General features: G+C 36.8%; 1 protein-coding gene across 1 annotated transcript; it reads right to left on the bottom strand.

Annotated features, from left to right (window-relative positions):
- Positions 1-11,738: 11,738 nt before the first annotated feature.
- Positions 11,739-16,948, bottom strand: LOC102810368 (uncharacterized). The gene is made up of 3 exons (XM_006824004.3): positions 16,769-16,948; positions 14,312-14,425; positions 11,739-12,783 (listed from the first exon to the last, which is right to left on the bottom strand). The coding sequence occupies exons 1-3, from the start codon at positions 16,879-16,881 to the stop codon at positions 12,543-12,545; spliced, it is 468 nt and encodes a 155-aa protein (XP_006824067.2). The 5' UTR covers positions 16,882-16,948; the 3' UTR covers positions 11,739-12,542.
- Positions 16,949-17,907: the final 959 nt, after the last annotated feature.

Raw genomic sequence — 17,907 nt, 5'->3', positions numbered from 1 at the left:
TTGCCTCAATATTTTATGTATAATTTTCTTTGGTAGATTTTCTAACGATAATTTTAGTTCTCTAAGATTAGTGAATATTCTTCTTTCATTTTTTGGGAAAAAATATTTCTGGTGTCTTTTTGAAAACCACCAGCCCAATTATTTTGATATTTTATATGTAGGTACCTTAGATGGATTTAATTCCTTCTGCTATCAGATCAATTTATTTAGTGTTGCTAAGTAAAATTATTATGATTATCTTATGTTTTTGTTTTTTCTGGAAAAAATAAATTTATACTTAAAAAAATCTTTAAAATTGCTGGACTGATTTATTTGATATTTATCTTTCTTATCTAAAACAGTAGAGCTATATCAGTTTACAGACTGCTTGTTTACATTTACAATTTGTCACTCTCTTGTGCAAAATGGGTATCTTTGCAATTAGCTTGTATAGCCAGTGGCGTGTGTGGTAACAACGTTGTGAAGACTTCAATTTAACTTTACACCGACTTGTGACGACAGGACCTACATTGTGACGACCGTCACTATATTCATAATTTATATCATTATTCAATCGAATTTAGTCAAATTTGTGAAGCTTTGGTTTAGTAAAGGGGGAGGTATAGTTCAATTTATATTAATATAATTGTACCATACAGTACAGTTCTCGCGGAAGCTTTGGCTTCACTTCAGCTTCACCTTCGCTTCAGCATCGCATCATTATGGCTTCAGCATCGCTTCAATGTCGCGACATTAAAAAGTTAGGCGGTTATCGCTTCGCTTCATTGTGGCCTCATTATGGCGACAATGTGGCATCAGCATCGCTTCACCAAACAAAGAAGTACTCTACTCATTTCCCCCAAACCTCTTGACCGCTTCCGCTTTTGACCGGTCAATTTCCGTTTTATTTTCGACCGTGCAACAATTCGGACTACTAAAAATTTTCTGGTTTTCATAGATCACGGTTACTAGTTTAGTAACCGTGCATAGATGTTGAACAACCGTCAAAAGTTCAAATACTTTTTGTTTTAACTATCTATAATTATATGCACGCAATCTGACCCTTTGACCTAGATTTGGCTGGGATTGAATATTTTATTTTAGACAATATTCCGACGTGACGCACTGCTACAAAATGTATTCAACAGAAGTACAACATGGTTGTCTGGGTTTCTTTTCCTGATTGTGTTGAGTTTACGAATTGTATAATTATTGTTGTTTCCCCCCCAAGCAGAAGACAAGCCGAAGGACCATGAAGCTAAATAGAATTCCCACGCATGGACGTGGACTGAGTGAAAGAAAATATTTCTAAGGCTAAAATAAAAATGACCTACTATTACACCTCTTTGTGTATTTGTCAATTTTGTATATATTTGGTATGACCGTATGATCGTAAATACCTAGAAAAATCTCGTCTTTCGTTAATAATTTCATTTGTTTGAAATGTCTACCGACCGTAATTTGTTTCTCCAAACGGTCCCGACGTCCGTCATTCAACACAATCAGCATTTATTTATCGCAATTCATGGGGATCATGTCCCGTAATTTGCGGGCTGTAAAACCAAATAATTAAACAAGTACTATTTATTGTATTTTTGTTTTACCTCGCGAAACTACAACAGAGCGTAGAGTTGTCGCAGTTAAATAGTCACCTTGAAATCGATGGAACTTCAACTACTAGTATCCATTTCTCACCTTGAAATAAAAAAATCGAAGAGCATCGGGGGATATATTATTAACCAGTCTTACGAATCGCTAGCTTTATTTTATTCGAATTTATAAAATTCACGAGTTTTCGACATTTGTTGGCAACTTCCGCGCTAAAATGGTTGAAAATGTGGGTGTGGTTTTCTCGCAAAGTCCTGTTGATAATACGGACTAATATGGTTCTGTGACCCAGGTCGTGCTCCGATCAGGTGACTCTCAGCCAATCAATGATGTTGTAACAAAACATATTTAACGCAAATTGAAGGGTCGTCGTACCATCCAATCTCCATCGTCGATTCACAAAGTTTTTTTTTTTGTGCTGTGACAGGCTTCGCAATTATTCACTGGAAAACATCGGTATATTTTGACAAATGGATGGGATTTTACCTCAGTTCAAAAAAAAAGATAAAGAAAAAAAAACAGGGCTGAGATACAAATGAGTTTTGCAAGCTGGGAAGTAAGGTAAACCAGACTGGGGTCGATGATTTTCAGTATCGAAGGACTTCCGTGTGAATCATGATTTTCAAATTGTTCATCGGCTGGTGACCAAATATTTACGCCACACAAAATGGACACGTTTTTTTTTTCTGAAGCCCAATAAATTATTTCTGCATGTCAAGTGCTATTCGATTTTTTACAGGGCATGTGGCTCGTTTTCATTCGAAAATATGTTTGTGAGAATACTTTTAAAGTACGTATAGATCGAGCTCAGATCACTGATCGTGACTCAATTTTGAGAATTGGTTGTCAAATTTTACCAGACTGACGCCACCACAACCATCCAATCATATGTTGGAAATGTACGCACTTGTTTTGGAACTTTGTATCAAGATGACTGGCGACGACGCCGACGCACCAGGCGGCGTACGTGTGTGTTGCATGTTTTAGTAGTCCGGGCATGGGGTAGGACTCGGCTAAAACTAAACGAAACACAGAAAAATACCACCGAAATGAGGAATCTGAATCTGCTCTTCTAGCAGCAAATAAAATGAGCGAAAAAAGGTAAATTTTATAACAAGAACAGTTTCACTTCGTATACAGCAAATTGTGTTGTATCAGAACGACGATTGCATCGTGTGATTTGAATTTATCACGATTTTCCTTCCAGTCAATATGAAACTCGTCACCTTGCCAATTGTAATGTACTTCGCAAAGTTTTTGGTGCCCAATACTCGCAACACTAAAATAATTAAACAAGATATCTTTTTAAAATGTCATAAATACTCTTGATCATATTATTTTATTCGCCTTGAATTTCAAATCGATTACATATCGAACTTCTGTACATGCTTTTGTCTACTGCCCTTCTGCGTGCAAATAATGAGGTCATACTCATGTCACAATAAGTTGAAGCTGATGCCATGTTGATGCCATGAGAATGCGAAGCTGAGGCCACGATGATGCCACAAAATAGCGAGGCGAACACAGCTTCAATTTTCAATGACGCGAAGCTGATGCCACAATGATGCGATGCTGAGGCGACAATGAAGCCATGCGTAGGCGACAATGATGCCACAAAAGCCAAAGCTTCCGCGAGAACTGTACTGTACCTTCCCCCTTTACTAAACCTAAGCTTTGCAAACATTTCTATGTTCAGTCACGTGATATTCAGCTTTTATTTAATTAAACGCAATTCTATGTTGAATTGTATTGAAATTGAGTTTAATTAAACTCCAATTAAAACGCAACCTTATATAGGAATGCGTTTTAATCAAGTTGATATGGCAACTATGTTAAAAGTTAATCCAATGCAAGTCATTACAACGACGGTAAGACGTGTGTGTGTGTTACCTAATTTGCATAATAATTAGCTAATTTTAGCTGTTCCATGACTGTTCCACTGATATCTAAAGAGCATTCATTGGATTTTCATTGAACTTGGTACATAGATGGTCTAGACTAATGCACAGACCTGATTAGTTTGGGGTTAAAATCCGTAGATATTAATTATGCAAGTCCTTGTATACTGTGTTCTCCAGGATAAATATCTGATTATTCGGACACATGAATTTAATGCTGTATGGTGACAACATCTTCTGAATGCCGATATCACGTGTGTGTTAAATATTTCTGTAAATATTTCCGATAATAATGGTGACGTAATAAAAGTTTAAAACCAAGTGAATAAATACAATTAAACAAAAACATTGGATATCTAAATGCCCATGTAAAATGGCAACTGGCCAAAAAAATCACCGTTTTTCCTCCTGAATAAACGGTTTTAACCGACTATCAATACAAAAACACAAACCTCTACTGTCAACACTTATTGTTATGAAATAACTGATGTCAACACATATAACGTTAGATGTAAATTTCACAATTAAAGAAAATCATTGTGTTCTCTTATGCCAGTTACGTATATTAACAATAAATCACAGTCCCTCCACAACTGTGAATAAACGTTGCTTCCTTATGTGTTACCCCCACTATTTTCTTGATCTGATTGGGAGATATTTCTGTATGGCTTCACTTACATGTGTGTCAGCAACATTACTTGTAACGCTAGTTTCAAATACTGAAGATCGTTTATTTTAAAGAAGGAGCCGAAACGTCCGCCCTGGTCGAAACGCTTGTCCGAAACGTCCGGCATTCCTTGAAATGTGGGTGAACGCGTCGGGCCACGGCGAGGAAAAGTGCGTGAACGTCAGCGTTTGATTGGATAATAAAATAATTGAGAGCGAAACACAGCAAAAATTCAGAGTGTGACTTGAGTTATCGTGATTGTTATAATTACGACATCATATTAGAAAAATGTGGTTGCAAAATATTTACAGCCCATTTATTACGCAAATCAAATTGCAAGATAAGTTCACAGAAGTGTGAAGTCAACACCGATCACAAAACATTTAGACAGTTAATTAAAGACAATTGCCAATGTCAGTGGTGGGGGAAGAGGGTGGTTGAGAGGGCGTCACCCCCTCTAAAATCAAGCTGAAACGTACTTTTGTATCAGCAAAATTTGCCCCTCAAAATACCGGAAATAGCGTTTCAGAGGGTCTAGATTTCACACTGATGAGCAGATCTAGCCCCTCCATGCAAAATTTCATGCCGCCGCCTCTGAACGTGCTGCACAATTTTCTGTTTGACCGATGCATCGGTTTTCGTGCCACGTTCTTTCAACATCTTACATAACATAAACTACATGGCCTCTACAAAACGTTATTCAGATTCTCGAAATATTTGAAACACTTACCCGACGCATGGAGCTAAACAAAAGATTCCCGACGTTTCTCTCTCTTAGAAAGCCGACGCGGTGAACATGGGCTGGTCCAGAATCTAGTTCTTTAAAAAGTGTTAGTACTGTGCCAGGTTTAATTTTTCTGCACTTGTCTTTAAACCCAAGTTGTTCTTTTATAAATAAGGCCAGCTATTCGGCGTAAGAATCTGCGGTATGAAGGTATAAGGAGAATGCCCATCTCAACCTTTTCTCATTGATTTTACGGCTTGTGTCTACTGATCGTTTGGAAACGCAAAAATTGTCACACTATTACTGTACGCATTGCTAAGCCCACCAAAAAATCCGTTTCAAAAAAGCGGTGACCGAAATATATATATATATCATTAACAGTTTCGTTAAATGACGCATTTCAATGTATTACCGGTATAAAAGTACAGCGCAAGTGTATGGCTTTCTCTCATACTTTGTCTTTTGGTGTCGCCCATTCGTACTTCGGCTAGAGTCGGAAACATTCGCGAGTCGTGTGTCTACAACCATAGACCCTCCAGTAGAGGGGAGGGTCTATGCTACAACACAAGAAATATCTCAAATTTACCCGGACACGAGTAATCATTTTCAACCAAAAATCAATAACTGCCTATTTCAGCGAAACAAAAATCCAAATTGGGAAATGTGTGGGTGTACATTTGATGTATGTAGGGCGGAATTAAAAAAAAAACGAAATCAAAGTAAAATATAATAAAATAAAAAGGCATCAATAACAAAAGTAATAAAAAATTAAAATAAGTTTATAGCCAAAATAATTAAAGCCCGTACACTACATCAGATTTTAATCAGATTGCGACGCACCAAGACTTCAAGTCGCCAAATTGATCGGCCACTTATATTCACTGCGGTTAAAGTGGCGAGAGTGTTATTTGCGTTGAAATTACGTTTTCCAAAAAAAAGTATTTCTTAATGTATGAAGTGTATTATAAATTTTCAAATGCTGAATTCGAAATGCCATGTAAGTTGGATAAAATCATCTGATCCTGGTAAAAACTTTACAGTCCATCTATCCCCGGTCTGGAAACGCTTGGCAGTCTATTGCCCCAGGACTGGTTGTGGGTAAATAAACCGTTCACACTTTGGACCTATTATGTCCTGAAAAATCTAAATTCATTAAGTTTCGCTAATTTTATAGAAGCTATTTATCCATTTGACATTAGTTGGTGGATGTAAGGTATAATGAATGTGATCCAGATCATTATCTATCAGAAATTTATGTGTATATTTTGGCCAGTTCCGTGGTAAGTCATCTTTATTTTTGTAGGTTTTATTGAGTTCCTTGAAGACGTTTTCGTTCACCTTACTTCATCCATTTTCTGTAATCTATCAAGTATTTCAAGTATTTCTGTTAACTCTGAAGAAAAAATGCACCAAACTGGTATTGTATATTTTTTAATTGTTTGTTGTCTGTCTGCTAATTGGTAGCATTATGAAATTTTTCCATAGTACATCTCCATATTCTAAGCGGTTGAAACTGTTTTGTTGGTTAAATAGGGATTTGGAATGAGCCACCATTTTCATTCCTTTTGTGTATGATTTCTTAAAGTGTTCATGGTCTTTTTAGGATCTTGTAATAGTCACACCTACTAGTAATTGTATGAGTTAGTTTCTTTTAATTTTAATTTACCCAATGACCAGTTTGTATACCAATTGTGTTGTCTTCTGTCTTCTCTGATTTTGATTGATTGAAACTTAAAAATAATGAATTGGAATAACGCCAAATTTACACAGCATTAAAAAGGAATGCGTACAGACAAACAAAATTCATATATTATCTTTCAACGTGATAGTTTAACAGACTACTGAACTGATATTAATAGTAAACGTGAACAATCAGCTTCTTAGCGCAAGAATAATCGCGTAATTTAGTTGTTTTCAGAAATAGTATTGTTTTTATTTTTGAGCGTGTCACGTGTCACGGAACGTATATACAAACATTATTTTTTTTTTAAAAAAAAAAAGCTTGAACCCAGAATGGGGCGCAATATTAATTTTCTTTATGGCACAGAATGAAGAGCGCAGAACATGGCACAGAACGATGGCACTCTCAGGTTTCGAAAAGTACAGATTTCGATCCCCACACATACATCGTAGTTTTTAGAGGGTCGGCAAGGGGTATTTTCGTAAGCTGTTATCAATTGATTTTATTTTCGTCATTTTTGTATGTCATTTAAATAAATAAAATACGGAATTTCGTAGACATGGGCAAGGTGTTAAATGTATTCAGCTATTTTATTCATCCTCAATTCGTACAAAGATCTTATTTTTTGTAAGTGTATACAGCATAATATCGTAATTCGTACGCAATTTCCAACTTGTAATTGCTCTTTTGAGACTGGTGTTACTGTTCAATGAAAATAGATCTTTTGTTGGTAAAACATAGTTTCTATGTCATCATGAAACGATAGAAACTTCAACTATAATTGAATGTTTTTTAAACTCATAGTTGCTGTCGACATAGGAAGTAAAGTAAGCAAATAACACCGAATAAACGGCAAGGTAAAGACTATGTCTAATTATAGTAAATACGTACTGCGTGCGTGACTCGAACCGGCGCTCGCGTACGGCACCTAATCGCCTAGCTTCACGCTCGGTTATTAAGCATCCTTTTCTGGGGATGCCCGGTGGCCGAGGGGAAGACGTGTAGTGCGATTACGCACGCAGTACGTATTTACTATAATTAGACATAGTCTTTACCTTGCCGTTTATTCGGTGTTATTTGCTTACTATAATTGAATGTTGATGCATCAACGGCGGAGTGTATCTCAAATGTAATAAGTTTCGGCCACGAAAGTATCGGACATGCACATGTTTTATATCATCGATTGAATCCTTGTAGTTCTATATATTTATAATTGAATTATTTATTTTATTTATAAATTACTAATAGATTGTAAGTTGCAAGCACAGTGTATTATTTATTTATTAATTAATATCTCGTACACATTGCTTTGCACCATAGACGTGCTAACATTGTTGCAAGTACAGCGTATTTATATGTATTTAATAACTCTTTACTAATAGCTCATACGCTGCAAGCACGGTGTATTTATTGGCAGATGAGTTAAAACATACGAGTTATTAGTAAATATAATTAAAATAAATAATTAAATATAAGTATATGTAAATAACTAACAGGCTCAATCAATAAGAAACTAAAACAATTCCCGGGTGTCAAATGGCGACAGACTCTCGTCCACTGTATATCTCATACATATTACAATTATCTTATTAAATTTGTCTGATGTTAGAACTCACAGGATTCTCCGAAATACTGACACCAAGTGTACTTGTAATATTGAAACTACCAAAATTCAACAACCTAGCAATATCACGAGCACCTGTGTTTTTGTGCGTGTTTACAAGACGTGGAAGTTTAACATGCAAACACTAGACGTGTCATTTTCTTTAAAGGATTGGCATTCGTTTGCTTGATTTTGTACATAATACGTGTCGCATTTTTGGTTATTCAACTATTCTCTTTACTAGAATAAAATATGGAAACATAAACGAACACCTCATGAATGACCACGTCTTTTTACCTAAAATATTTTCTAAAAATAAGGAATAGTTGATATCGTCACAAAATGAAAACATTGGCCCAATTATTAAATCAATTGAGCTGGTAGTTTTCAAGACGTCGACGTCGTCGAAAGTAGCAGTTTTTACCAAAATATTGACACAAAATTTGAGATCCGCCAACTAAACTAGTTATACTAAACATCAAACACTCATGCTACTGGTTTTCAAGAAGAAGATGAGTATGATATTGTTAACGGTAGGACGGCGACAGTTAATCAGTATAATATGATCAACTTCGTTGTTGTGTCACCTTCGATGACAGCGGAGCTAAAAGTTTGAAAAATAATAGTATTCTAGTCGCAAATAAAAAAAAATTGTTATAAGGCAAGACCCCAAAAAAATACTTGTTCATCGGACCCGCGCGCAAAAAAATCACTTGACCGTTGGTGGCGCTGTTACAGACTCTCGCTTAGTGTGAAACTTCAGGGCTCATACCACTAATTGAATTTCCATAGACGACAATGTTAACATATGACGAGATTGCTATATGAAAATGACGAAGGAAGTTGAAAATATGGCTCAAAAATCGGAAATCAACATGCCAGTAATCAACCATATGAAAAAAACTAACATGTTGGCCAGCTCAAACTCTTGCAAATCTCAGGTAAACAAGACACACCTACTGTATTTGGATTGCACCAAGAGAAATCACTGGAAAAACACCAAGATTAGAACATCCATTAACACACAGAATAAACCCACAGGTACACAGCCGCTAAGTAGTAAACAAAAGACCACATGTTGGTCTCACCTCTGACCCAGGTGATTACGCCCTCAAACAGGGAGCACCTGAGAAAAATAATATTTAAAAAATTTCATTGGTTCTTGCTGGGCATTTAAATTGAAAGCCATTGGTTAATTAGTGGCATGAGACCTTCAGGCCGAGTGTTGTCTGTGCGTCCCCAAAACGCATCATACGATCGGTCGGCTGTTCTATTCGTGACAGTAGCGTCGACTGCTATCTTTTATCTGCATTGCTTCATCGATTTTGATTCCTGCGTGATGGTTAATACATCGAATAAAGAACTTACAATATGAGTGTCTGTGTATGGTGTAAGGGTGGAAATGTTTTAATGCCAAAAACGTTGATCTCTGTGTTATTTGGATCAGACATTTACTGACTTGCATTCAAAATGTCAGTCGATGTTCTGAAATAAATGAAGAATCCATAGAAAAAATAGCAATATCTGATATTCGTAATATACATAACAATGTTACTGTGAAACCAGATATAAGAGTTTTGGTTTGTGATGACCCTGGACGTATATTTGGAATGTCAGAAGATAATATTTGTACCCAGTCAACGCGGAGTCAACGCCAGTAGCTAGTAGAAATACAGTGCAAGTGAATACATTTGGCAAAGAAAATTGAACCGCCTCATTATGGTAAAAAATGACTTAGTCCTCATATTCTGTATATTGATGTCATTGATTTATTTGAAAGCATGGAAGCGGATTGGACAAAAAACAACATTGAAGTGGCAAACCAGACAGTTACTACAGTTCGTGATTGCCTGTGGTATATTGATAGTCACCATGAAAAGTTTCAAAACCGCTCTTGTCCTATTCCTGATGCATTCGGCCAATTTTATGGATACAATAAGTGGAAAAATTCAAAGGCATAAAAAACCTTCTATTTTTGCATAACGTTTAGAACGAATTAGCCAGGACATTGTAAAAGTATTGGATACTCCATCACATAAAAAAATCACTCTTCGCTTTCAACTTTTAAGTAAAAAAAAATCCTACTAATGAAACAATACAACAACGTACTGTATTCGTCATATTTTCAATTGCTACGTTAATGGTGTTTGGCTGAGTGTGTACATTCAATATTATTTTATCAAAATGGTTTACAACAAACCATGATAATACTTTTTTCGTATGAATACTGTAGAATGACTAATTTTCACTGGGTTTAATTTCGCTGATTTAGCATTTCAGACATATTCAGTGAGTTTTAAATTCAAATTTGTATCATTTAGATAATGTGTTCTATGCTAAATTTGACATATTACATATTTTCCAGTCAGCGAAATAAGCAACATCAAAACCCAGTGAACAGTAGTATATTTCTGTTATTTTATCTTTAAACACAATGTTTTGGGCATCATACTTGTATTTGTCACTATAATGACTTGATTCACTTGATTCTACATCTGTTAAAGTAATGCGCCATTTACGTTCGAAGTTAACTGGAGAAGTCCCAAATATTCTGACTTTTACAATGACATGTATAGACAATAATATCTACACATTGTGCAAGTGTCCTCGACAAGCTTTGTTCTTAGTAGAACCACGGTTTCCGGTAGAACACCGAGAAGTACATCACACGGGAACTGATATCGCACGTTAATGTGCGACATTAATTACTGGCTTGATACATGCTGTGCGTCACACATACCCATAATATTTGTGGCAGCGGAAGAACTGTGGCACTGAAATGCATGTGTGCAAGAAAACTGAAATGCGTGGTGCAATACATGTGCATTGCGTCTGCTGAGAATAATCATGGTGGACAACAGTAATTCAACAGGAGCAGTTGAAGGGTTGCAGTATAAAAACCTATTTTTTACTGTAATTTGAACTTTTATTTTTATTTCCTGTAAAAGCGTAAAATGCCTTTTTTTATTTTCTGTAACCTGTACAGGCGACCCCCCTCCCTCTTGTCAACCTTCTTGTTATAATCACACAGAGAATCTAGCATACTTATTGATACCATAAACAACGAAATGATCACTAGTTAGCTAAATCTCAAAATAAATATAACCTGTAAACCCTGTAAAATGGCTGCTGTACATCAAAATTATTAATTTTTTATGTTTCTAAGCATAACTCAGTCTACGCATCGACCCTCTAAAAGAGTGTCTATAGTCTACGGCAACTTTATTTTTGTGAATTTTAAAACGAGGCTCCTCATTAGCTTCTCACTTGAATACAGAGAATCCGCCTTGTGACGGTCTCAGAATCGCAAAAAAAAGACAAATCATTTGAAACACTTACTCGACGTCAAAAGTGTTGGTATTGCGCCAGGTTTAATCGGCGCTTCTCTTTAAAACCTAGTTGTTGTTTTATGGACGAGGACAGTTTTTCGAAAAAAAGATTCTCAGAGGTAAAGTGGACACTACGTACTACTCGTACCTGCATCTATATCTTGAAACTGAAACGGGGTCCCAAAAACTCAAGTGTAAATATGTTGATTATTCGCATTGATTCCGGTACATATAAGTCACAAGCACGGGTTATATTCACTCATACATTTTATTGCAATATAATATATATTTCACGTATTTTGATAATTTTCAATTTGTAAATATATAGTTCAGTAAAATATCTCATATACCGAGAAACTGTAGTGGAAATCTGTACCACCCCTGGTTGGTCGGTGGGTGTAAGGCTGGTTATGTGTCTGTGGTGGGTTTCGTTAATGTGCGTTACGTACCTAAATATTTATAATTACAGATATTTTAGTATATATATATGTGTGTGTGTGTGCACTATTTATGGGTTGTTCATGTGTATTCAATTGGATACTTAACCCATAACAAGCAAACGGTGTTTTACTTGTTTCGTAACGGTCGGCTTTATCCAGCAAATGTAGTAATTCCATCACTCAGCCAAAGTGTCGTAATATAGTTACTTATTACTGTACTTTTATTGTCAAAGGGTTTGTACTTAATCATCTTTCTTGAAGAAAAAAACATCTGACAATTACAGTGATGCGTGATGTAGATCTTGTCGCGTGTTTCGTTATCCACCAATTCTCAAAATGTTAGCATTGAGTATCAGAAGTTTAAATTATGTACAAATAAATAAATAACAAGAAACTGTCACATTAATTGAGTTGAAGAGTCAGCATACACGGGTTATAATGTCCTCTTTGAGAGTATACTGTCTTTTCCTACCGGAATCTCTTACTGCGGGCTCTACGGAAACGGCTGACAAATCGTCGTGACGCGATGATATGTACGTTGATTCACGTCATGTCGGAGATGGGGACATCTCTTAATTGTTTAATCTGAATACACCCAATGCTTCAAACGTCGTCACCTGGCGTGTACAACAGATTCAATGTAAGATTTCATTGTCTGGAGAAAATGTTTTCGGCTACTGTCAATGGTTGGTCCAAATGAAGAGCTAAGTATATGATAACATGACACGTTAACAATCTCTGTTACGTACGTCCCATCACCTTCGTGTGTCGTAATCTCTTTCATTTTGTAGACGAGTTGAACAGTCACGATGCCTCCCATCATGGATATACTTCCACCAATCTCACTACGAGGTCTGCAAGAAAAAGATGCAAGAAAGTGCTTCAACATGGGTAATTTTTATATACAGAAAATTACAGGGCAATTCCCTGTGAGCGTCTTATTCAGTGTCGTCAGGAAGTACAGTTCGCGTTGCCCGGGCCAAGGCAAAATATATCAAAACAACACGCACGCGCACGTGCGTCATTACAGTGAAAGACAGAATGCTGTACCTTAGTTTATAAACAGTTTTATAACAATATACGCTCGGTTATTATATCCTGCCACGCTCCTAAATATCCTCGCTTGTCGTTTATAACCTCTAATTTAGAACTCGCAATGATGTCGTCATATAGTTTCTGGGTTGATAAATTTTAATTCTATTTTTATTTATGAAAATTGATTTTTATAAAACGTTTATAATATCCCTAGCTTCATGCTTTTCATTGTAGATAAAAAAAAATTATAACTACCGTTCAGTTCGGAATTATTTCTGATTTGAATAATGTTAAAACCTACAACATTTGTTGGAGTACTATTATAACGTTTGTTTGGTTTGAATGTCCGGCACAATGAGTGGTCTCTCGATTGCATATGTTGATTGTCAATGAGTCTTGGGTACAAACCAGTTACTTGTTCTAATACTTTCTCAAAATATGTATTAAATTTGAATATTCAAATCAAGGGAGAATGCGAAATAACCCGGCCACTTTTGTAATGTGTAGACCACGGCACGTTACTCACTGGACACATTGTGTGAAAGCATGGCACTCACAAATTACGTGAATTACAACTTAAGTCTGAGGCACAAATATACTTTTCGTCGTAATTTTAATCATTTTACAATTTCATTTCGTGTCGAAATTGTCACAAAACGCGTAAATGATTGACGAATTCCGCAATGCACCGGGTAAAGACACGACACTCATTGAACACATTACAATCATGGTAATCTAGAGTGTTTTGTGTAGCGCTAACTCGTGTGCTCTGACTGCTACCACGTACATGTAATGCCATTCTTTATCTCAGTCCCTTTATAGTGTATAGAGGGGGTGTGTTGCTCGTTAATGTGTTAAATGTTGTTATGAATGTAAAGTGGCAAATCTCAGAATTACTTAATTTCGAATAAATATGACTGGTAGATTTGTTGGACAATTTCCAATTATTCAACATCCATGGAATGTTTAAGAGATTCAGTATGATAAGGTAAAACGAATGAAACGTTTATCAAATAATATTGTTTTACTTTTCAACCGTTGTTGCAGTCGCGGCATTGACGCACATGCAATCAATACTTCGAGAGTTAATGTTACGATTTTTCAATCAAGAATCGCCGTCTCCGCGGAACACACGTTGTGATATCTGGAAAGTGCTTAGAGGTAATTATGCCTTGCAAATCTGGGTTCGCGTTAAAAATATTGTCGACAAAATCTGACTGGGAGCGTACTGCTTTTAATGACGTAAACATAGTTTTGGTAAAAGCGCGACTTTCGACAAATTTAGTTGTTTTCGTCTTTCTTGCAATTATTCACGTTTTATTAATATAAGCATTAACGATTACGTACCTTTCCTTGTTAATGTACATCTCAATGTTGACTGGAAACCCAAAGTACTGTTCTGTTAACACGAAGAAGATTCGATTGGGTCCTTCATCGTTTTCCTCCGTACTTAACAACTGCCTAAAACAGTTAAAAGTATTAAGTTAGTTTCAAACACTTGACATGTGACATGAACGGCCGCATATAAAAATTGTCTAATCACTTTATGTGATACGAACGACCACATATGAAGAGTGTACAACCACATTTGTGACATGCCCGTAAACGACCGCATATGGAAATTGTACAATCACTTGATGTGATGTGACGGCAGTATATGGAGAGTGTCTAATCACTTGATGTGATGTGACGGCAGTATATGGAGAGTGTCTAATCACTTGATGTGGTGTGACGGCAGTATATGGAGAGTGTCTAATCACTTGATGTGATGTGACGGCAGTATATGGAGAGTGTATAATCACTTGATGTGATGTGACCGCAGTATATGGAGAGTGTCTAATCACTTGATGTGATGTGACGGCAGTATATGGAGAGTGTATAATCACTTGATGTGATGTGACGGCAGTATATGGAGAGTGTATAATCACTTGGTGTGATGTGAAGGCCACATATGGAGAGTGTCTAATCACTTGATGTGATGTGACGGCAGTATATGGAGAGTGTCTAATCACTTGATGTGATGTGAAGGCCACATATGGAGAGTGTCTAATCACTTGATGTGATGTGACGGCAGTATATGGAGAGTGTATAATCACTTGATGTGATGTGACGGCAGTATATGGAGAGTGTCTAATCACTTGATGTGATGTGACGGCAGTATATGGAGAGTGTCTAATCACTTGATGTGATGTGACGGCCGCATATGGAGAGTGTCTAATCACTTGATGTGATATGACGGCAGTATATGGAGAGTGTACAATCACATGATGTGATGTGACGGCCGTATATGGAGAGTGTCTAATCACTTGATGTGATGTGACGGCAGTATATGGAGAGTGTCTAATCACTTGATGTGATGTGACGGCAGTATATGGAGAGTGTCTAATCACTTGATGTGATGTGACGGCAGTATATGGAGAGTGTCTAATCACTTGATGTGATGTGACGGCAGTATATGGAGAGTGTCTAATCACTTGATGTGATGTGAAGGCCGTATATGGAGAGTGTCTAATCACTTGAAGTGACATGACGGCCATATATGGAGAGTGTCAAATCACTTGATGTGATATGACGGCAGTATATGGAGAGTGTCTAATCACTCGAAGTGACATGACGGCCACATATGGAGAGTGTCTGATCACTTGATGTGATGTGACGGCAGTATATGGAGAGTGTCTAATCACTGGATGTGATGTGACGGCAGTATATGGAGAGTGTCTAATCACTTGATGTGATGTGACGGCAGTATATGGAGAGTGTCTAATCACTTGATGTGATGTGAAGGCCGTATATGGAGAGTGTCTAATCACTGGATGTGATGTGACGGCAGTATATGGAGAGTGTCTAATCACTGGATGTGATGTGACGGCAGTATATGGAGAGTGTCTAATCACTTGATGTGATGTGACGGCCGCATATGGAGAGTGTCTAATCACTTGATGTGATATGACGGCAGTATATGGAGAGTGTCTAATCACTTGATGTGATGTGACGGCAGTATATGGAGAGTGTCTAATCACTTGATGTGATGTGACGGCCGCATATGGAGAGTGTCTAATCACTTGATGTGATATGACGGCAGTATATGGAGAGTGTACAATCACTTGATGTGATGTGACGGCCGTATACGGAGAGTATCTAATCACTTGATGTGATGTGACGGCCGCATATGGAGAGTGTCTAATCACTTGAAGTGACATGGCGGCTGCATATCGAGAGTGTATAAATGCGTTATATGCCATGAACGGTCGACAATGAACTTTATGGTCTATGGCGGCTGCACTTTCCAGCACAATTATATTGTTAAACACGGTCTTTAGTTCAACCCCGTGCTCATCAACAGATAGGAACAGGTTTGGACGCTTATCAAAGTGACTTCTTTGTCGCATTGACAAACACTCCATTGTATAGAGACAATACTTTAATATCGTCTCCACCCTTGCACCACAAGGGATGTTTCCACATATTTGTAAATATTTTTCGATGAAGCATAGGGATACTAGATGGGTATAGTGATTGACTCCAATACATTTTCTGTTCTGATTCATGCGTTCATATACATTCTTTGGTATTTTATGATAAAACATATTTTTTCCTGTATTGATCGTGAATGTAACACATTACATGTCAACTAAATATGAAAGGTGGTTCGCCATTGAAGAACAGAAAACTGTCACTGTTTTAATTTAATTTCAGCAAATAGTAGCTCCATTTTAAATTCATATCCCTCTGATCATGTTTATAAAACATAATAGTTGTCTGGATATTAACACAGTCTGCATGTTTACACTAATATTGACCTACCTGCCACCTCCTTTATGATAAAACATCGTTGGGTTTGAAAACATTTTGCATACTTCAAGACTATCCGCTTCGATCAGAACGTGATTTTCAATCCTAACGATGGCTGTACGCATGGCAAAGATCACGAAAACCACCAAAGTTGTTAGAGGCAATGCACACTTGATATACGATTTCTTCGACGCCATATTGAAGTAATGTCAGTTTACTCATGTGAATATATTTGAAGGCGTGGTTTGTGACCAGGTTACTACGTCTTCGTCGTCACCACAAAAATCGCTTCTTTGAGCCAAGTTTCTCTTGAACAAACAACTACTATAGCGACAGAACAGTATAAACCAACGTCATTACATTTACTACAGTTGCTTTCAACAATGTTATTTTACATGCCAAAGTACTTTTCTAAACATCTTCTGTGTATTTGTCGGTGCTGTTGTTGCATTATTTTTATTTTCTAGTATTAATTTAAAAACTTGAATTTAATAATTTGTAAATGAAAACTGTAAAACGAAATGTTATTTCAAAATTGTCCGACAAATGTCAAATTACTTTAAATTACTATGTTATATATGGTGTCATATGACCCCGAAACACCGAAAAAACTTAGACTTGTGTACGAACCTTATTCGCATAAAATAGTCCCGTGGTTAGCAATTTTTGTGTTATTCAACAAAACTCACACAATTTCCAGCGATATTATTTTTACCTGATTAGTGTTTTATTTTCTCTCGTCTAAAATATCATAGTTATTAATTTGAAACAGGACATCCACGTTCCCCTTTTTTATCACGAGGTGGGAGGGGGTGAGGCTATATCATTGCCAACCTAGATCCTCTCATTATCTATCAACTGAAGTTAGCAAGTAAAATATTAACGCAGGCGTCAACGCATTCCAGTTATAGGCGAGACCGTCCTAAACAGTACAGAGCAACACGAACACAAACACTATTGTATTCCAAATACAAAACGCACCTTAACTAACTGTTGTGTGAATGTAGCGCATGCGCAGACACAAACCACTTTACCTACCTGTACAAAAGGTTCGAACCACCCACTTAATTCTGAAATAACACGGCCAATGAACTCACAGCCTTCAATATGACATGTCCATATGTCGAATATGTACAGCGCCCCGTGGTTAT

This window comes from Saccoglossus kowalevskii, chromosome 16 (genome assembly GCF_978046115.1).
Source record: "Saccoglossus kowalevskii chromosome 16, keSacKowa6.1, whole genome shotgun sequence".
Classification (NCBI taxonomy): domain Eukaryota; kingdom Metazoa; phylum Hemichordata; class Enteropneusta; family Harrimaniidae; genus Saccoglossus; species Saccoglossus kowalevskii.
The sequence above is the reverse complement of the archived record's forward strand: the minus strand, read 5'-3'. Positions and strand labels throughout refer to the sequence as shown.

Excerpts from the sequence above, each read along its gene's own strand:
- LOC102810368 (XM_006824004.3), bottom strand. The coding sequence starts at position 16,881 with ATGCGTACAGCCATCGTTAGGATTGAAAATCACGTTCTGATCGAAGCG. Across the intron at positions 14,426-16,768 it reads TATCATAAAGGAGGTGGCAG|GCAGTTGTTAAGTACGGAGG; the intron begins GTAGGTCAATAT and ends TAACTGTTTTAG. Across the intron at positions 12,784-14,311 it reads ATGTACATTAACAAGGAAAG|ACCTCGTAGTGAGATTGGTG; the intron begins GTACGTAATCGT and ends TTTTTCTTGCAG.